Raw genomic sequence first — 17,834 nt, 5'->3', positions numbered from 1 at the left:
GTAGTTCAAGTCGTTACTCCGCGTTGAAGGCGGGAAAAAGACGAGAGTCGTTGTACGCCTCAGGCACCAAGGCACTAAGGCCACTATCCCCAAAGCAGCCTGGCGCTATTGTTGCTGCGACAACGCGCCCGTTTGGCCCGATAGCGATTGCACATCAAAAGGCCTCGCAGACGCGATGACCTCAGTCCTGCAGCTGAGAGACACACCTTACAATGGCGGTTACCGTCCTACCGGCCAGCTCCTTGACGGAGTCTGTTAAGCAGGCTCTCCGCTCTACGACTACATGCTCCGACGCTACTGTTTTGTCCCTCACAACACTCCTCCGCGGGTCGCCCAAAGCACCCGAAAATCCCACGAGACGAACGAAATCCACCCGCGAACCCGCATCCACGAGTCGAACTCGCACTGCCCGTACGGTTAAATCTAAGGCTGGGAGTGAGACTGCGTTGCAATCGCTTGTTGATCATGATGCTGGCTTGTCGTGTCAGGAGAAGCTGGTTCTTGCTACGGAGGTGTTCAATGCGACTTTGAAGTCTTTGACGGAGGCTTCGAAGATCTCGACAGTGAAACGACAGAATATATCGGCTGATGGCGTCGACGTGGGTATCAATTCGGCTGCGGAGTGTGCAAGGCTTGCTTTGTCCACATTGCGTGCTCTCAAGTCCGATGCTGGAAATGGTGAATTCCCGAATGTTCAGCTCGAGCAGGGACTGTGTGTTCTTGCTGGAAAGCTTATATCTCTGGGTCTGAACGACATAGCATACAAAGAGCTCCGATTCCTCAAGCGGAGAATTCAACAACATCTGGACGGTGAAAATGCTGGGAAGAAAGCCGCGGAAGCGAAGGACTCGACGGACGAAGAAGGAAAGGAACGGATGTCCGATTTATTGACTTTCGCCCATATCGCCAATGCGAAATCACTCTACGGCTTGATTGTTCCTTTCCACTCGAATGTTATGCGACTGTTTGCTTCGGATCGACGTGCCTCTACTATTCAGAAACTCTGTCCTGCTTTGCAGTTATCCGACTCTAGCAGCCCTGCTCAGGTGATTCTGGCTGCTTTGAAGACAGGGCAGCTATCAACCGACAAAGCTGCGCTTCAGCTTCAGCTATTATCTAACACTGTTCTCTCCCTTTGTTCAGGGGCATCGCTATCAAAAGACGAGACTTCGAATAATCTAAAACCAGCCATTTCATTAACACTGCAACTGCTTTCTCTCGAGATTAAAATTTTGAGCTGGAAGTTATCAGGTCACACTTGTGATGAGAGCAAAGAAGTTTTCGATCCTCTTCTTCGTTACTTCGGCAGCTTTTCCCATCGAAGCAAGGGAATTGAGAAGGCCGAGTTCGCCGTCATCTATAAGACTGTCACACGCCTACAAACGTCCATTGCCGAAATCAAAAAGAAATCATCAGAAACGCAAAACGCCACCCAAGCTGCTAAGCTCATGAATCTCTTAGGGCAGCTTGCTTTCGATGCGGGCTGCTTCGACGAGTCCATGAAACTGTTCACACAAGCCATCAGCCCCCTCTCGAAAACACAGAGTCTTTCGCTAGCTACGGTTAGATGTAAGATTGCGTCCGTCCAATTCCAGGCGTTGAAGACATCGAAAAAGATCTTGGCTGGAGCTTTGGAGTCCATCTCTGAGGCAACAGGATCACTAGGGTTGCAATTAAGAGGCAGTGCGAATGACTTGGATGAGCTTCTCGTTGAAGCTGCGAGATTGAAGAAACTGGCCCTTGCCTGGTTTGGAGAAGCTATTTCCAAAATTCTCAGCAGCGAAAAAGAAAAAGATGAAGCTGCCAGCCAAATCAGGGAATACCTGCAGGCATTCCTCAGGTTCCTCAGACGCTACGTCGGTCGCCAACCTACCGAAGACAGCGACGGAAAGGAAATTGAAATGTTCAACAATCGCGTTGCCATTGCCAGGAGCATCATTCTTGCCGCTGTTGACTCGGCAGTCGCAGTTGGGAAACTATCTATCATGTCCCAAAGACCGCCCTGGGAAGACATGCTCCCCATCCTTGGTGACTGCCATCGCCTGCTCTCAACTATTCACTCTCCTGATGAGCAGGACACAGCGACAACAGAAAGCCTGGGCATGGCACTTGTGAAGCTCTCGAACCTGTTCTGGTCGCGCTACATCAAAGAAAAGGAAGCTGGACAGGGATACCGAGAGCTCCTTCCTCTTCTCAAACAGTCTACCCAATTGCTCTCGGGCTGCTCACCTTCACAGCGCAACACTGCATTTGCAGCCCTCAAGTTCGAACGAATGGCTCATCTGTACATCGAAGGCAATATGTACAATGATTCAGAGAAGATGTTCCGACAGTCTATCGAGGAATACATTCTCTCTGGCACACTGGAACAGATTGCTAAGAGCAGTGAGGGACTTAACCCCAGTTCACTAAATCAAGACCCCAAAAGTCCTGGCTTTATGCTTGGCCGCGTGCTTTCTGCTCTACTGAAGATGAAGCTGCGCAGAAAGAGCGCACAGTCATCTACTGTTTATGACGACACCGAGCTTGAATTTGAATCAAGAGGTATGCTTCTTGAGTGGCAAATGTACTTGCTTGTCGACATGCACAGCTACTCCTCCAGCGAAGAAGAGTTCCGCTTGATGCTGGGCTCTGTTGTTTCCTCCCTCCTCGACCTTTACGACACTAAACTTCATCCAATCCGCCATATTCGTGTAATCTTCTCATCTTTACGCCTTCTACTCGAACTCCCTTCTGCGCTAGAGCCGTCTTTAATCGAAAAGTTGCTGGAAGAAGGAACGGAAGTTTTGGAGCAAGGTCTACAAATCGGAAAAGACACCGATCTCGCTTCTTTTGCCATCCACATCAGCAATTCACTGCGCGTTATTATCGGTTTCCACCATGGCAAGATTGACGCCAGTGAGCTGGAGGCCACGCTTGGGTCATGGACTTCTTTGGCTCAAAAATGCCCTGATTTGAAGACCCTAAGCCTTTGTGTTAATGATACAGAGTACTGGATCTTGCAGTTGAAGGCCCTGGTCGATTACACAGAAATTCACGGTCTCTGGAAGGCTCAACTCTCCACCCTGGAGCTCATCTTGCGTGCCACAGAGCTCCAAAAATCAGGAGATGTCTCCGATGCGATCGTCATTCTCTCCCGCTTGGTACTGCAAAATTGCCGTCTGGGCTATTGCCAAAGGGCTGGCAATTTACTCTCGCGTGGTGAGCAGTATCTTATCCAAGCCAAGGTTTCCGCTCTTGCAGCCATCTCATACAAAGTTGCTCGGGTGGAATATCTCCTGGAAACTGGAGAAATCGATAAAGCCGCGTTGGCTTTCTCCGCTGCTCGGTCATTATATGAAAAGAGCCAGAAGTCAGAACTCGAAAACCTGAGTGTCCTGTCCAAGATCTCTTGGGAGAGATTGGTAGCAGACGCCGCATTTGTTCAATCCCGGTTATTATCTGCTCAGGGCTCAGCGACTCAGGCTCTTTACTTTGCGAAATTGTCCGTGAGGCTGAACTGCCGAATCTGGGCTAAGGTTGAAAGAATCGCCCAAAAGAAGCAAGACAAATTCTTGCCTACTGCGGGACCTTCTGATGTTGATGCCGTTGCTGACGGTGTTGCAAAACTTGATCTATCCCAGAACGGATCCAGCCCAGATGTGTCTGCCAGCTATATTCAAGGTGCACCATTCTGGCCACACCTGGGCTCTCACCATAGCTGTTTGCTGAACCTGGCAACGTTGTGTGCCCACCATGGCTTGTTCCAGGATGCCATCTATTATGGAGAGCAAGCCCTGAAAATTGATAGGACACTCGACGCAAATGCTCGACTTCTCGCAGCACAGACCCAGCTTGGCTGCCATTCAATTCTCGGCGGCCACCTGAGCGAAGGACAGGAACATCTTGCTGCAGCATCTGAGTCTTCGAAGCAGACATCGAACAGCATTGAAACTGTGTCATTCCATATGGCACTTGCATCTTTGTACAAGACGCGGGGAGAGCACGATAAGGCACTTCATGTTCTTCTTGAGGCGGACAAAGTCATCACAGCGATCACATTCGCAGACAAGCCTGCCAGCGTGGAGGCATCGGCTGTTGCAGAACTTGAAGACAAGATGGACAAACTGCAGGTTAGGGCAAGCAGCCACCGGGCACCTACACCTCGAACACCTACACCTACTACCACAGTCACCACTCGACGCACGCGCTCGACCGGCTCCGCTGCACGCAAGGCTGCCGCGCCCAAAACAACCAGAAAAGCTCCAGCTCCAAAGCCTAACCTCTCCGAAGCCCAGTCGAAAACCTTACTACAACTCAAGGGTGATGTTCTAAGACAACAAGCTGATTGTTTGCGGGAGTTGCGCGATTTCGAACGATCTGCGAAAATGCTCGCTGATGCCCGACAGTATGCCGTTTCTCCTGAAAGCAGGATTACTCTGGAGATCGGCGAAAGCGAGCATCTCCTCGCTGATGCAATCCGCCGTTTTGCCAGCCATGCTGTGTACTGCGTCTTGCCTGAATCTACAATATCTCTACCGTCGCTCATGTCGCCAAGCAAGACGGCCGATGAGCCCAGTGTGCCTGCAGGGAAGCCTTCCACGCGGAAAACCAAGGCTCCTGCTAAAACTACTCGCACCAAGGCCCAAAAAGCTAGTGAGGATTTCTCGATTATGCTTTCGAAAGCAACCGACTGCCTTGCCGGTGTATTCTCTGATGCGACCGTCCTTGGCTCAACGCTTGATAGCCATGCTGCATCTCGCTTGATGAGCCGAATCTCTATGCTCTCGCATGTCACATCTTCTGGTGTACCGGCTACATTGACTCAGTCGCCAGCTAACATGAATGGTAAGTTTCACAACGTACATTGAACCTCAAATATCTAACCTCTAAACAGAAATTGGACGTGTTGGCGCATTTGCCCGGGAACGCATGGCGATTGATATTGACCGACAACTCGCTGACTTCGCCGACCCCCTTCTCTGGCCGGCCTCTTTCTCATCGGCTGTCGAGCTGGACACTGATTTGTGCTCCAACTTCTCCAAGGGCTATGTGGACATTCTACCTGAAAGCTGGAACGTCCTCTCCTTGTCTTTGAGTGCAGATCAAACCGAATTTGTGGTTTCGCGACTGCAGAGAGATCGCTCTCCGTTCCTCCTGCGCCTTCCTCTTCACCGAGGAAACTCAGAGGACGACGAAGAAGAGCAATTCACCTTTGAGGATGGTAAACAGGAAATGCAGGAGCTCATCAAGTTGGCGAACAAGAGTGCGCATGCTGCCAAGGCTCAAACCGACAAGGCATCGAAGAAGGAGTGGTGGAAGACTCGCGAGGCGCTTGACAGTCGTATGGAAAGCGTCCTCCAGAACATTGAAAACATTTGGTTTGGAGGCTTCAGGGGTGTATTCTCGCCTCTCTCGCGAGAGACCACTGCGCTGGTTCGATTTGCAAGTACCTTCCAAGGAATCCTAGACAAACATCTTCCTTCTCGACAGAAGGGTGGCAAGGCCGCAGGTCCCCGACTTACTTTGCATCAAAACGTGGTGGACTTGTTCATTGGGCTTCGCGATCTTGAACAACAAGAAGAGCCCGAGGACACGTTGATGGATCTTCTTTACTTTGTGGTGGATATCCTACAGTTCCAGGGTGAGCGCAATGCTTATGATGAGATCGACTTTGACATGATGGTTGTCGACACCCTCGACGCCTTGCGATGCTATCACGAAGCTGCCCGTGAGGAGCTTGAATCACGGCCCCCGAGGCATACAGTTCTCGTTCTCGATAAAACCCTACACTTGTTCCCCTGGGAATCTCTTCCCTGTCTTCAGGGATACCCCGTTTGCCGTGTTCCATCCCTGGAGTGTCTCCGCGACCGAGTTCTTCAATTCCGCAGTTCATCATCTGGAGCTATCATGAACCGCAAATCCGGCGCGTATGTCCTCAACCCGACCGGAGATCTGCGCTCAACGCAAACAACCTTCGAGCAAGACTTTGCAAAGTTCAAGTCTTGGAATGCGATCGTGCAGCGCGAACCGACCGAGGATGAATTCCGGGACTCGCTAGAGAAGAAAGACCTATTCCTGTACTTCGGTCACGGAAGCGGTGCTCAGTACATTCGTGGGCGCACTGTCAAGCGATTGACCCAATGCGCTGTTACTTTCCTTATGGGCTGTAGCAGTGGCAGCTTGACCGAAGCCGGCGAGTATGAACCCTACGGCACACCCATGAATTATCTTCATGCGGGCAGTCCGGCGCTCGTTGCTACGCTGTGGGATGTCACAGATCGGGACATTGATCGGTTTACCACCACCACGCTTGACGCATGGGGTCTTGTAGAAAAGAAAGACAAGAAGGACCGGGAGGAAAAGGAGAATGTCGGGCTTGACACGGCCATTGCGCGGTCTCGGAGCGCGTGTGTGCTGAAGTATTTGAACGGCGCAGCACCTGTTGTATATGGCGTTCCGGTGTTCTTGGAATGAATGATGTGATAGTTGACCCCTTGTATATACACCATTCCCCACTGTGGGCAGCAATCCTATTCGTTTCTTCACTATGGCAGTCAATCCGGGATAAGTTGTCCCTTTTCATAGTTCCGATGTGGACCTTTCCCCTCATGAGGCACCATTTCCCCCCACCATAAAAACGTCAGCGCCCTCTCTTCGCCTTTACACGCCTGCTTCACCCATCATGTCTGTCACCACAAACGCAACCATCGCTTCTTTTGGCGGCAAGCTGCTCAAACTCAGCCATGCCGCCACTACCACAAAATGCGAGATGAAATTCAACCTCTACTTGCCCCCGCAGGCTCAGACTCAGAAGGTCCCCGTCCTCATCTACCTCTCCGGTCTGACTTGCACTGCGGAGAACTGTTCTGAGAAGGGCTTCTTCCAGCACGGTGCTAGCAAGAAGGGCATTGCCGTGCTTTACCCCGATACCAGCCCTCGTATGTAACTTTTTTCTTCGTCATTTCGTCATTCCGTCAATTGCACCTGTCAATCTCTCTGGAGCTTGAAGTTGATGAAATTAAGCTACACAAGTATACTAACATTGGACAGGCGGCCTCAACATCCAAGGCGAAGACGACGCCTACGACTTCGGCTCCGGCGCAGGCTTCTACGTTGACGCCACAAAGGCCCCCTACAATGCCGGCTATAATATGTACAGCTACGTCACCGAGGAACTGCCCCAGACCGTCTTTGCTGCTTTCCCCCAGTTGGACTCGAGCCGTGTCAGTATAACCGGACACAGTATGGGTGGTCACGGTGCTCTTACTCTGGTATGTCATGTTATCTCTACCTTTGCTTGCTTTTCTGTAGGTTCTAACCGGGATACTGTACCAGTTCCTCCGCAACCCAGGCAAATACAAATCCGTCTCTGCCTTTGCACCAATCACAAACCCAATCAACTGCCCCTGGGGCCAGAAGGCTTTCAACGGCTATTTTGGCGATGACCAACAGGATAAGTGGAAGGAGCACGATGCCACTGAATTAATTAAGAAGTGGTCTGGTGGTCCATTGGATATCCTAATTGATGTTGTATGTTCTACCTCCCTCCCCGTCCTGTCTATTCCCTCCAATCTAACATCTGTCTTCCCAGGGCACCGGCGACAACTTCTACAAGCAAGGCCAGCTTCTCCCCGAAAACTTCGAAGCTGCTGCCCACGACGCCGGACACAAGGGTCTGAATGTGCGCTACCAGCCGGATTATGATCACTCGTACTATACCATGGCTTCGTTTGCGGATGATCATGTTGAGCATGCTGCTAAGTATCTCTTTGCATAGTGTGTTTCACCTCTTCCCTTTTTCAATGGAACATATATCATGCTATTCTCTTTCCTGCTTTGCTTTGAGTATAGTAAACTGGTTCTGATTTGTGGGTTTGGTTAGTGAGCGGCCGAGTGTTAGTGTTAGGTCCGTTATTTAGGATTGGGGATTGGATGACTTGGGTCATTCAATAGGGAGAATGGACGATAGAAAAGGTAATGGTAATTGGATTTTGTCAGATGATGGTCGTTAGCATTTAGGTGGGGTATTTAGAAAGGACATTGTATGTATTTGTCAAATTAAGCAAACGAGTTTCTGCTTCCGTCTCGAGATATTGAGCGTCTCCTTTACAACCATGCGACCCTAAATACGATCACTAACAATTAACACCAAGACTATTTAACCACTTCATTTTATAATCTATCTAGTCCACTCCAGTCCACTCCAGTCCACGCACATAGATACCCTCCTAACAACACCATTGACGCAACACAAGTCCTAGGATGAGAAAAAAAAGATACCCTTTTGGCCTATCCTTCTGTGCTGCAAGACAAGACATCGCAAAACCAGAGAACGAAATCAATCGCCAAGATGGGTAATGACATGAAATTGGATATTGATATTGATATTCATACGAAACGGATATGGATATGGATATGGATGGACATGAAAAAGGCGGAGAACGAAACTCCACAATGCGAATGCACCATGACCAAGAACTCAGCAGGAGACAGACAGAATGCTGAATGCTGAAACGAGAACTAAAAGCAGATAGATGGTCCGGATTCGACGATGGATGGTGGAGGAGTGCGCTATTTACTCGGAACTTTTGAAGACAGGCAAATGTTTTTGGTTTTGGTTTTGGGTTGGATTTGGGTTGCTCCCGCGAGTCTTTGATCTAGCCTTATTGATATTTCTTGCGGGGTTCATGTGCCCACATGTAGATCGGCTATCTTGGATGATAGATGGTATAGAAGATGGCGGAGATGGAGGCACTCGGAGGGGGTGTTTGGGGTTTGTAATGGGGGCGGGATTGGGATGCGGTGGGAGGATAGACATTACCTCGTCGCGTCAAAACATAAATATGGCATGGGGGAATCTAGAAAGCAGATAGAGAGAGGAGACAAGGAAGCTTCATGCGCTCAATCGTTGGATGAATGACTGCGGGAGGAGTTAGTAGGGGTCTGAAGAGGAGAAGGAGTTGAAACATACTGGGAAGAATTGCCGGAACCCTTTCACGTCCGACTGGCTCAATGCAGTCAAAAACTCCTCAATGAGGGGAGCACCCATGCCCATTCCGGGTAGTTCCTGGCCCCGCAGGTATTCCGCGTACTCCATGCCTGTCTTGTTGTAGATGGTGCGCTGGAGACCACCGGCCTCGGCAAGGACTTGCTTGGCCTGTGCATCCTTCGAGTTGAAGGACGGGGTGGTTGGGAGCGCCCAGCACAGAGGAGAGAAACGAGTAATCATGAAACCGCCAAAGCCGGGGAGTGCGACTGCAGCCGGTGCTGCGCCGTTGGTAGGGGCTGGGGCGATGTCTGGTCCGCCCCAGGAGCCAGCCATGCGGACCAACACGGAGAATGCCATCTTGGCAGTGGTGAAGTCGTCGATATCTTTGGCGAAGTGCTCCAGTGTGGTAATGACGGTTTCGAAAATGGATTGGTTTTCTATAGGTAATTAGTATTGTTAGATGGAGATGGGGCGAATGTAATAACACTCACTCTCGCTAATAATCACGGCTCCCAGATCATTGTTCAGCACAGCCAACAAAAAGTTCAGGTACTCCCGCTTCAACTCGGCAAGCTGAATCTCGTCATCAGTACCGGTGGTGGGATCAGCAATACCGGAGAAAACTCGCTGCAGGAATGGAGTCAAGAGAGTATCGAGGATGCTATATATTTCACCCTTAAACCCGAAGATAACCTGGTCCAAAAGGCGAAGGAAGAGGGCCATCTCATCGCGTGACGACGTTTGTGTCAATAGTCCATCGATCCAGCGGGGTAGCTGAGGGAGAATTTGTGCACCCAGAACACCGATGAGACGGGAGAATGCAAAGCGAGCAGCGGTTCGAATGTTGAACGAGGCCTTGAGGGACTCGAGCGCAACAAGGGTAGCCTCAGCGACCTGGGAGAAAGCTGCTGACACCTCTGGCGCAGGAAGGGCGGATGGCGAGCTGGTGCCCGGCTGCCAGTCGGAGAAGCCTCGGGCGAGTGTTCCCAGGGCCATGATATCGTGGTGGATCTGCAGCAAAGCGCGCTCGTCGTTGGCCTTGGCGGCTTCGAGGTTGCGCTCCATGTCTCCGAAGACAGGGTTCAGCACAGACTGGGCGTAGAGAACCTGCTTGTCGGCAGCAACACCGGGAGTCGAGCAGATTATTCCAACGGACTCGAAGAGATACAGCTGGCTGTTGAAGACGGCATCTGCAGAGCCCTCGTGATCCTCGGAGGACATCTCATCACCGTCATCACCCTCCGAGGGCAACTCAGCCTGGATAACCAACAAGTCACCGAGTGCCTCCACAACGGTCTGTGCAACGTTGCCAATCTGGCTACGGAGCTGTCTCGCGAGACGTTGGAAGAGGTACCACGAACGAGTCTTGACCTTGCGCACAGGGTGGTGCACAAGCTGAAGGAAGCTCTCCAAAACACCGGGGATAAGGTGGGTGTGGTGGGTGAAGAACGAGCTGTAACGAACACAGATTTCCATGTACTGAAGTTGGGTGGCGGGGTGGGTGAAGGATCGGATGTCAGATTCAACCATGCGGAGCATCATCTCGATGAGGCGGCTCGCAGCGACACCAGTGGGAGCACCCTTCAGGTACAGACTGCCACCCTTGACGGCCAGATCACCGAACAAGAACATCTCGTGCAGCGCCAGGTCAAGATCACGCCAGTCAAGCTGGCCTCCAGAAGCCCGCAGATTCTCGAAAGTAGTTCCAACGACCTCTGAGATGGCATCAATGTAAAGCTGCTCATCAGCAGAGGCGATGATCTGCTGCAAAACACCCAGTCTCTTGCGCAAGTCCTGGAACTCGGCCTCATCGGTCTGCTCATCCTCGTCACCCCAGTTGGAGGTCTCATCGTAGCGCATCTTCGCAACAATAGCCTTGAGAATAGGAAGCAAAATGGACTTGTTGCGCGCTTCGAAGGATGGGTTCGCCTTGGCAAGTTTGCGAATGTAGGTGAGGGTGTCGTTGACGCAAGGAATAACAGTCGAGCACACTTCGTCGTACTCGTCCGAGAAGAATCGCAGAATGTGTGGTAGGAAGACCTGCAAAAGGTTGTCTGCTTTCTCCTTAATAGGTCCGCTGTCGTTCTCCAAAACCCGCACAATATCCACGACAGTGTTGTTGACAAGCTTGGCAACGGTTTCGGCCAAATCGGTATCGTACTTGAATGTGAAGCGGTTCTCTCGTAGGGGAGGGCTGTTCGACAGCTGCGTAATGATCGAGTCGAGGTTCAAGAAAACAATCATCTCAATCTTGTCTGAAGGCTTCATCTTCTTGCCAATGATCTCGGTGAAAACATCAACAGCCGCATCGCGCACCCGCTGCTCGCCTTCCCGGAGTTCCTGTTTTTCAGCCCGTCCAAGCTGCTGGAACAGCAGGTCCAGCATGGTTTGGTTCACGACCAAGCCAATATCAATCCAGCTGACCCACGTACCAACAGCCTTCAAGCACATCTCAACAATCAAATCATCGCCGTCCCGCCAGACCGCCATAATCTCCTGCCACGAGTTGGCAATTTTCTGCATGTCCCTCTCACGAATCAAGTCCTTCAGCGTGTTCGCCTTGTCCTGCTCACCGCGAGACCTCGAAACCAGCACATCGCCAATCTCCTCATGAATCGAGTTGAGCACGCGCAGGTAGAAAATAATTCCTAGCTGGTTGTCCCGCCCCGAGCTCGCTGCAGACTTGCAAGTCAGAGAGAGAAGATCGTCGATGCATGTCTCCCAACCATTAGCGTAAAGTGAGGAGAAGAGATAGGTGACCGTCTGTGCGATTTTGTTTTGGATGTACGGAGCGTCAGGCGTAGCAGAGCCTTCGGGCCCGTACACCTGGCGGAGGTAACCCAACAGACCATCACGAACGACCAGCATCGAGGCTGGATCGATCAGACCGACCTGAGCGGCACTATTGACAATCTCCAAGCTTACATGCCGTACGATCTCGGGCTGCTGTGGGGACTTGGTGAAGAGGGCGAGGCAGACCTGCCATCCGGAGGGGTCGGAGCGAAGTTGATTGAGGTAGTCGAAGGCTTGCGATTTTAGAGCTTGGTCAGAGGTCGGATTCCAGGCGATCTCAATGGCATTTGCTACCTGTGCGGTGTCAATCATCTCGTGCTGAGGGGAAGGGCTGTAGGGTGGGGGAGGGGCGGTATGGGGATAGGTGTAGGGGAAATTTTGTGCATTTTAATTGAGCAGAGATTGAATAAACTCACCTGTTCTTCCATCGTCCCTGTCTCCCTGTAGCGTGGAAGGGGAGCGGAGAGAGGAGGGGTGTGTGTGTTGATAAAATTGTTTTTCAGTGGAGGACGATATCATCCATGGTATCCCGTAATCGAGTTTCCGTGCCTGGTTTCCGCCTTCGCTAGTCGAATTGAAGATTAAGTAGACAAAGGGATTCAATAAGCAGAAATAGTAGTACGGAGTAGAGAGTCGAGGTTGCTCAGTTCTTTGTGAATGTGTCTACTAGGGCAAGGGGCTGCACAAAACCCCGTGCCCCATCTTTCGTCATAGCTCACTCCATACATTTTATACCTCATGTCTTATTTTATGTGTTATATCCAGTCTAGATTACTTTTAGATGCCCTTCTCTGCCTCTTGCTTCAATACCTGCTGCTCCATCTTCGCAAACCCTTCAACAGCTTGGCCATATTTCTCAAAGACACCCTTCTGGTAACCCTCGGCAATTCTCTCAACGAACTGGTCCTCGTTCCACCGCTGGCCGACCAGGTTTTCAAAGGTCTGACCTGGCTGTCTCTCAATACCCCAGACAGCCTTGTATGCAGCACCAAGGGCACAGGCATTATCGCTAACATCGAGCTGATACACACCCTCAACACCACCCAGAATCTCACCAGCAATCTTAGCGATGGCCTTGTTCTTGGATCCTCCACCAACGAGGTAAACCCGTCGGGGCTGAGCAGGAAGTCCATTACCAGGGCTCTGTGTCAGCTCCTTAGAACGCAGACGCAGTGAGATCATCTGACTCTCAACAATAGCCCTGGCTTCATCCTGGGTAGTCCATCCATCAGTAGTCTCTTGCAGACTTTCTGTGCTTGGATCATATGTGAAGCGCCACTGGCCTTTGCGGATGTTGGGCACAATTTCATGTCGGGGGAAGAACAGGCCCATCTTCATCGGGCCTGTAGAATCCCGCTGGCCCAACGGGGGAGTCTGCAGCGCAACCTTGTCGAAGTTGGCCCAGGGTTGGGCAGGGGTATCCTTTAGGCTCTCATTGAGTGCGTCTCGGACTTGTTCACGGGCCAAGCCGCCGTTCTTGTAGCACAGCATGAACATGTACAATGCGGGGGTCGTTGGGTGGTTAAAGAAGTGTGTGGCGGGATCGGGTACGTAGCTAGGAGTGGACATCAGGAAGGTGGTCGATGTGCCCAGGGAAACCATGGCATCTGATGGTCGCAGGGGTAGCGACAGAATAGTCGCTGGGTTGTCTCCGGTTGCTGGGATCACTGTACAATCGGGACTGAAGCCGAAGCGCTCCACGAAGTATGAATGGACGTGGCCAAGGTGCAGTCCTCCATCTTCCGGTACCTCCCCGAGCTTGCGCTTGAGTTCCTCGACTTCAAAGACACCCGAGCAGAGCTGGATCAGGCGGTCATCGTAAACCCCCTTCTTGATGTTCCACAAATTCATGCCGCATACGTCGGAGATGTCGAATGGGGCTACATGACCCAGGAAGAGCGACGCCAGGAAGGACGAAACCAGGGAGATTCTCGATGTTTTCTGATAAACCTCTGGGTGCTTCCTCGTGAAGCGGAGGATCTGAGGACCTGTGAATCTCTGATGAAGTGTTAGCATGCTTGTCACTCTGGATAGACTCCAGGGGTCTTACATGGTGTGCTTTGCTTCCTGTGGCTAGTGCCAAATGCTCAGGGTCACCAAGAGCCGCATCAAACTCGTCACATTCCTTCTGCGTGCTCGAATCCTGCCAATTGGGGCTGTATGGGTGGGAGAAAGCACCCTCCAGCTGTGTTTCGAGGGACTTCTTCGGGTCTAGATTGCAAAGGAGCTTCTCCGCATCCTGACCCCAGTATACACTTCCGTGTTGCTGTCCTGCGCCGCTGATTCCTTTCACTCGGTTGAAGTCAAGACCTTGCTTGCGCAGACTTTCCAAGACACCGTCCAGTGCCTGCAGCCACAGGGCGACCGGAGCAAACACCTCGTGCTCTGCTTCATTGTTCAGAACACCTTTCTTGATCGGAAAGCCGTGCGAGTCGGCATCAAAGTCAAATTTGGCGATGTAAACGACCTTGAGGTCAGAATTGACAACCAGACCTTTCAACTGCTGCGTTGAGAGGTCGAAGCCAATGTAGAGTGGGCTGTCAGACGCCATGGTGGGGAACGACGTAATGACAGAAAACAATTACTCTGCGACAGCAATGGCTCGCAGAATCAATACAACGATTTAACAATTTAAGTAAGATGAGAAAGACTCGTAGGCTAAAGATCAGGGAGGGGTTAAATGTATTAGAGAGCAGAGTGAAAGCGGCGAGATCCTGGGGTGAACCCGCAATGATGTCAAGGGATGAACTATAGCCGGTTGAGACTTTCCAACTGCCACCGGTTGATATCTACACTTCATACTTTTTCATACTGGGAAAGATAGACCGAGCGCCAAGTAGGGCTGTAATGATTTCCCATGCATAATCAGAGCAAGTTCACCCCGAGACACCGGGTAAATAGGGTTCTGCTAAATTCTCGGTTGAATTGAGGTCTCCACTATAAGATCACAAGGCTTAAACGGAGCACAGTAGTCCAGTATATTATATATCTATACACACAGACTTCTCGGGTATCATCACTATTGGTGCTTATGGTGACTCTCAGGCTCAGGGTCAGCACTGGAATCTTGTGCAACAAACTCATCAGAGAAGGTGAGCTCCTGCTGTTCCACCGGAATGAAACGGACCTTGATCCGCTTCACACCACGAACTCCAGTTCCAACAGTGTGACGGACACTCTGTTCAATCGTTTGAGACCGGCTGATAGGCCAGGCGCCGGGGACAGCCAACTCAATATCCATCAGGTAGTTCTGTCCAGACTTCATGCCTTGCACGTCGCGGACCTTGATATCATTACCACCCTCGAGCTCGGATAATGCCTTCATGGTAGCGTCCTCCACCGAAGTTCGCACATCTTCATCGACAGTGGTATCGGCCAACTCCAAAAGAGAGGTACATGTGTTACCCCAACCAGCTTTGATTACCATCAAAGAGATCAGGAGTCCACCAACCGGATCCAGCCAGGTGGCGTCCTGGAAGACATAGCTTCCTCCAATTGTGAACAGGGCGACAATACTCGTGAGGGAATCGATCCGGTGGTGAATGGCGTTAGATGCGAGGACCGAGGACTTGCGCTCTTCAGCAACCTTCATAGCTATAGAGTTGTTAATCAATTGGTGGATAAATACTTCCCCCAAGGTCCTTGGACTTACTAGCACGGTAAAGCCACTCCTTAACAACAATCGACCCAGCAGCAATCCACGCAGCGTGGATGCTGGGACCAATGGGCCCGTGACTATGCGAGTGACCATGTCCCAGCATCCCAGAGTGAGCTATTGTTTCAGCCACGTCTGGGTAGAACTGCGCCAGCAGGACCTGTCCCGCATTGAGACCCATAAACACTCCACCGCAAAGAAGGAGACCGCTCACCCCCAGAGCACCAATGCTCTCGACCTTTCCGTAGCCATTGGGGAACCGTTCACTTGGGGGCTTCAAGGACCAGGCGACAGTTCCAAGGGTCAAAAAGTCGGACACGAGATCGGTGAGTGCGTGGTATGCATCGGCAATCAGGGATTGAGAGTGAAAGACGTAGCCACCAATGAACTTTCCAATGGCCATGCAGAGGTTGGCAACCAAGCCAATGCGGGTAATGCGAACGCCAGCATCGCGTTTGTTCGTAGAGGTCAAGTAGGTGTTGTCATGATGGTGGTGGTGGTGGTGGTGGCCGTGACCGCCATGTCCGCGAGTTTGTGTCATGGCAAGGGGTGTACGAAGAGCTCGAGGTCTGGAATGGAACAGAAAGGAGGAAGCGTCTTTTAAAAAGGGAGCGGAGGTAAGTATGCGACGCTGCGCGGACCGGAGACTGGAAATGCGGATAGAGTGGAGGGATGGACGAAGCCTGCACCGCAGGGGCTGCGTCAGCGGCATTGCTCTAGTAGACACGCGAGCACGGCCAACAAGGGTATCTGGACAGGGTGTCTACAAAGAAACATCAAGTCAGGACGAATGGGGGAATGGCTCCGATCATGTAATCCGCCTTTGCCCTGGAGATTCTTGACTTCTTCTCCAATCTGAATGCTCGCATTAGTGATCTGCTTTCCGCACTTAAGTCTTAGTTGCGGAATTAGGGATTTATCTGAATTATTGAATATCCTAAAATAACTACAGAGCAATATACCCTACCTAATCAATCTCTTCCTTTGTCAGCCTTGACGAATCCTACCTTTTCCAAGTATAAGCAGCGACCCGCAGCCAAGAACTACGCAATCCGTTGGAGAACCTCTGCTCTTATTCCTCTGCCAAGACATCTGAGACGGAGGATGCGTCTTCAATGACGACGCCTGCGATTCGAATCCCTTTTACGGGCCCGCTACCCCCAGCAATTATAGTGCCGCAGTCTGCACGTACATTGACAGGTGCCATTGATGCAGTCGGTCGTTTCTTCACGGCGCCACCGTCCCTCCATCTCCGTGGCGTCGATGTGGGAAGACATTCTCAAACGGTCCTACTGACCGGCGCAGGCATTTCTGTCGCATCTGGTCTGTCAGACTATCGAGGTGACCAGGGCACTTACCGACGAAACAAATCCTATCGACCGATTTACTTCCACGAGTTCATCTCACGTCATGAGTCGCGTAAGCGTTATTGGGCTCGCAGCTTCGTCGGGTGGCCCGGACTAGTGAAAGCTAAGCCAAACTCAACTCACTGGGCTATCAAAGGTCTCAGTGACAAGGGATACATTAGTTCTGTCGTGACGCAGAATGTCGACTCGTTCCATTCCCTCGCGCACCCGGAACTCGATACCCTCGAACTACACGGATACCTACGATCGGTCGTCTGCACGAGCTGTCGGAGTCAGCTTCCCCGTGCTGATTTTCAGGCGTCGTTGGAGAGATTGAACCCAGCGTGGGCGGAGTTCCTTGCGCAAATGGTCGAGATGGGCGCACTCGATACCGAGAACCCGGAAGAGCAGCGGCGGAAAGGCTTGAAGCTCAATCCGGATGGTGACGTTGATCTTGCAAAGGCGCCATATTCTACCTTCCGGTATCCCTCGTGTCCAACCTGTTTGGAGAACCCTCCTATGCAGAAAGACGGTACCAAGGGACATGTAGAGGTGGAGAGCGATGGTGCGTGGTTACCGAATTCAACTGCTGGCATTTTGAAACCTGCAGTGATCATGTTCGGTGAAAACATCGACCCATTGGTCAAGACAGCGGCTGAAGAAGCGATCGACGATGCTGGGCGGCTACTCATACTGGGCAGCAGCCTGGCAACCTACTCAGCGTGGCGCTTGGTGGAACGAGCCCACAAACGAGGCATGCCAATTGGCATTGTCAATGTCGGTGGAGTGAGGAATGAAACCATGCTCTTTGGCGACATCGAGGATGAGCCCAGTGCCCATGTGCGATGCAGCCATCCGTCGCAGAATATCCTACCGACCGTTGTATCACAACTCCCTGTGAATGAACTATAAATTAAACTCAAAGAAACACTCAAATATAACTGAAATACAACTGAAATAAATATCAAAATTGAATGTTTTGCCAAATAACGAAAATACTTGTAGATGCTCACTCAGCCAAAGTCGATGACTCCCGGGCCGTTCTGAGACGCGGGGCTCCTCCCTCACG

The 17,834-nt window shown here is 51.4% G+C and overlaps 6 protein-coding genes across 6 annotated transcripts; 3 read left to right on the top strand and 3 right to left on the bottom strand.

Moving 5' to 3' along the window:
• Positions 1-212: 212 nt before the first annotated feature.
• N7508_001849 (C50 family peptidase) lies at positions 213-6,456 on the top strand (the record flags this gene model as incomplete). Its single annotated transcript, XM_058459915.1, has 2 exons — positions 213-4,827; positions 4,877-6,456. 2 exons carry the CDS (start codon positions 213-215, stop codon positions 6,454-6,456), a joined length of 6,195 nt encoding a protein of 2,064 aa, XP_058323447.1.
• A 208-nt stretch (positions 6,457-6,664) lies between these two features.
• N7508_001848 (S-formylglutathione hydrolase) lies at positions 6,665-7,759 on the top strand (the record flags this gene model as incomplete). Its single annotated transcript, XM_058459914.1, has 4 exons — positions 6,665-6,920; positions 7,033-7,253; positions 7,318-7,512; positions 7,574-7,759. 4 exons carry the CDS (start codon positions 6,665-6,667, stop codon positions 7,757-7,759), a joined length of 858 nt encoding a protein of 285 aa, XP_058323446.1.
• Positions 7,760-8,875: 1,116 nt separating this feature from the next.
• Positions 8,876-12,076, bottom strand: N7508_001847 (Ran GTPase-binding protein LOS1; the record flags this gene model as incomplete). Its single annotated transcript, XM_058459913.1, has 3 exons — positions 8,876-8,902; positions 8,954-9,408; positions 9,463-12,076. The coding sequence occupies 3 exons, from the start codon at positions 12,074-12,076 to the stop codon at positions 8,876-8,878; spliced, it is 3,096 nt and encodes a 1,031-aa protein (XP_058323445.1).
• A 465-nt stretch (positions 12,077-12,541) lies between these two features.
• Positions 12,542-14,315, bottom strand: N7508_001846 (xylulokinase; the record flags this gene model as incomplete). Its single annotated transcript, XM_058459912.1, has 2 exons — positions 12,542-13,762; positions 13,815-14,315. 2 exons carry the CDS (start codon positions 14,313-14,315, stop codon positions 12,542-12,544), a joined length of 1,722 nt encoding a protein of 573 aa, XP_058323444.1.
• A 468-nt stretch (positions 14,316-14,783) lies between these two features.
• Positions 14,784-16,131, bottom strand: N7508_001845 (cation diffusion facilitator family transporter; the record flags this gene model as incomplete). The annotated part of the gene is made up of 2 exons (XM_058459911.1): positions 14,784-15,358; positions 15,417-16,131. The coding sequence occupies 2 exons, from the start codon at positions 16,129-16,131 to the stop codon at positions 14,784-14,786; spliced, it is 1,290 nt and encodes a 429-aa protein (XP_058323443.1).
• Positions 16,132-16,534: 403 nt separating this feature from the next.
• On the top strand, positions 16,535-17,677 carry N7508_001844 (putative SIR2 family histone deacetylase; the record flags this gene model as incomplete). Its single annotated transcript, XM_058459910.1, has 1 exon — positions 16,535-17,677. The coding sequence occupies one exon, from the start codon at positions 16,535-16,537 to the stop codon at positions 17,675-17,677; it is 1,143 nt and encodes a 380-aa protein (XP_058323442.1).
• Between the last annotated feature and the right edge of the window lie 157 nt (positions 17,678-17,834).

This window comes from Penicillium antarcticum (genome assembly GCF_028974205.1).
Source record: "Penicillium antarcticum strain IBT 31339 chromosome Unknown utg000002l_segment0_segment0, whole genome shotgun sequence".
In the NCBI taxonomy this organism is placed as follows: domain Eukaryota; kingdom Fungi; phylum Ascomycota; class Eurotiomycetes; order Eurotiales; family Aspergillaceae; genus Penicillium; species Penicillium antarcticum.
Note: the sequence above shows the minus strand (reverse complement) of the source record. Positions and strands in the feature narration are given on the sequence as shown.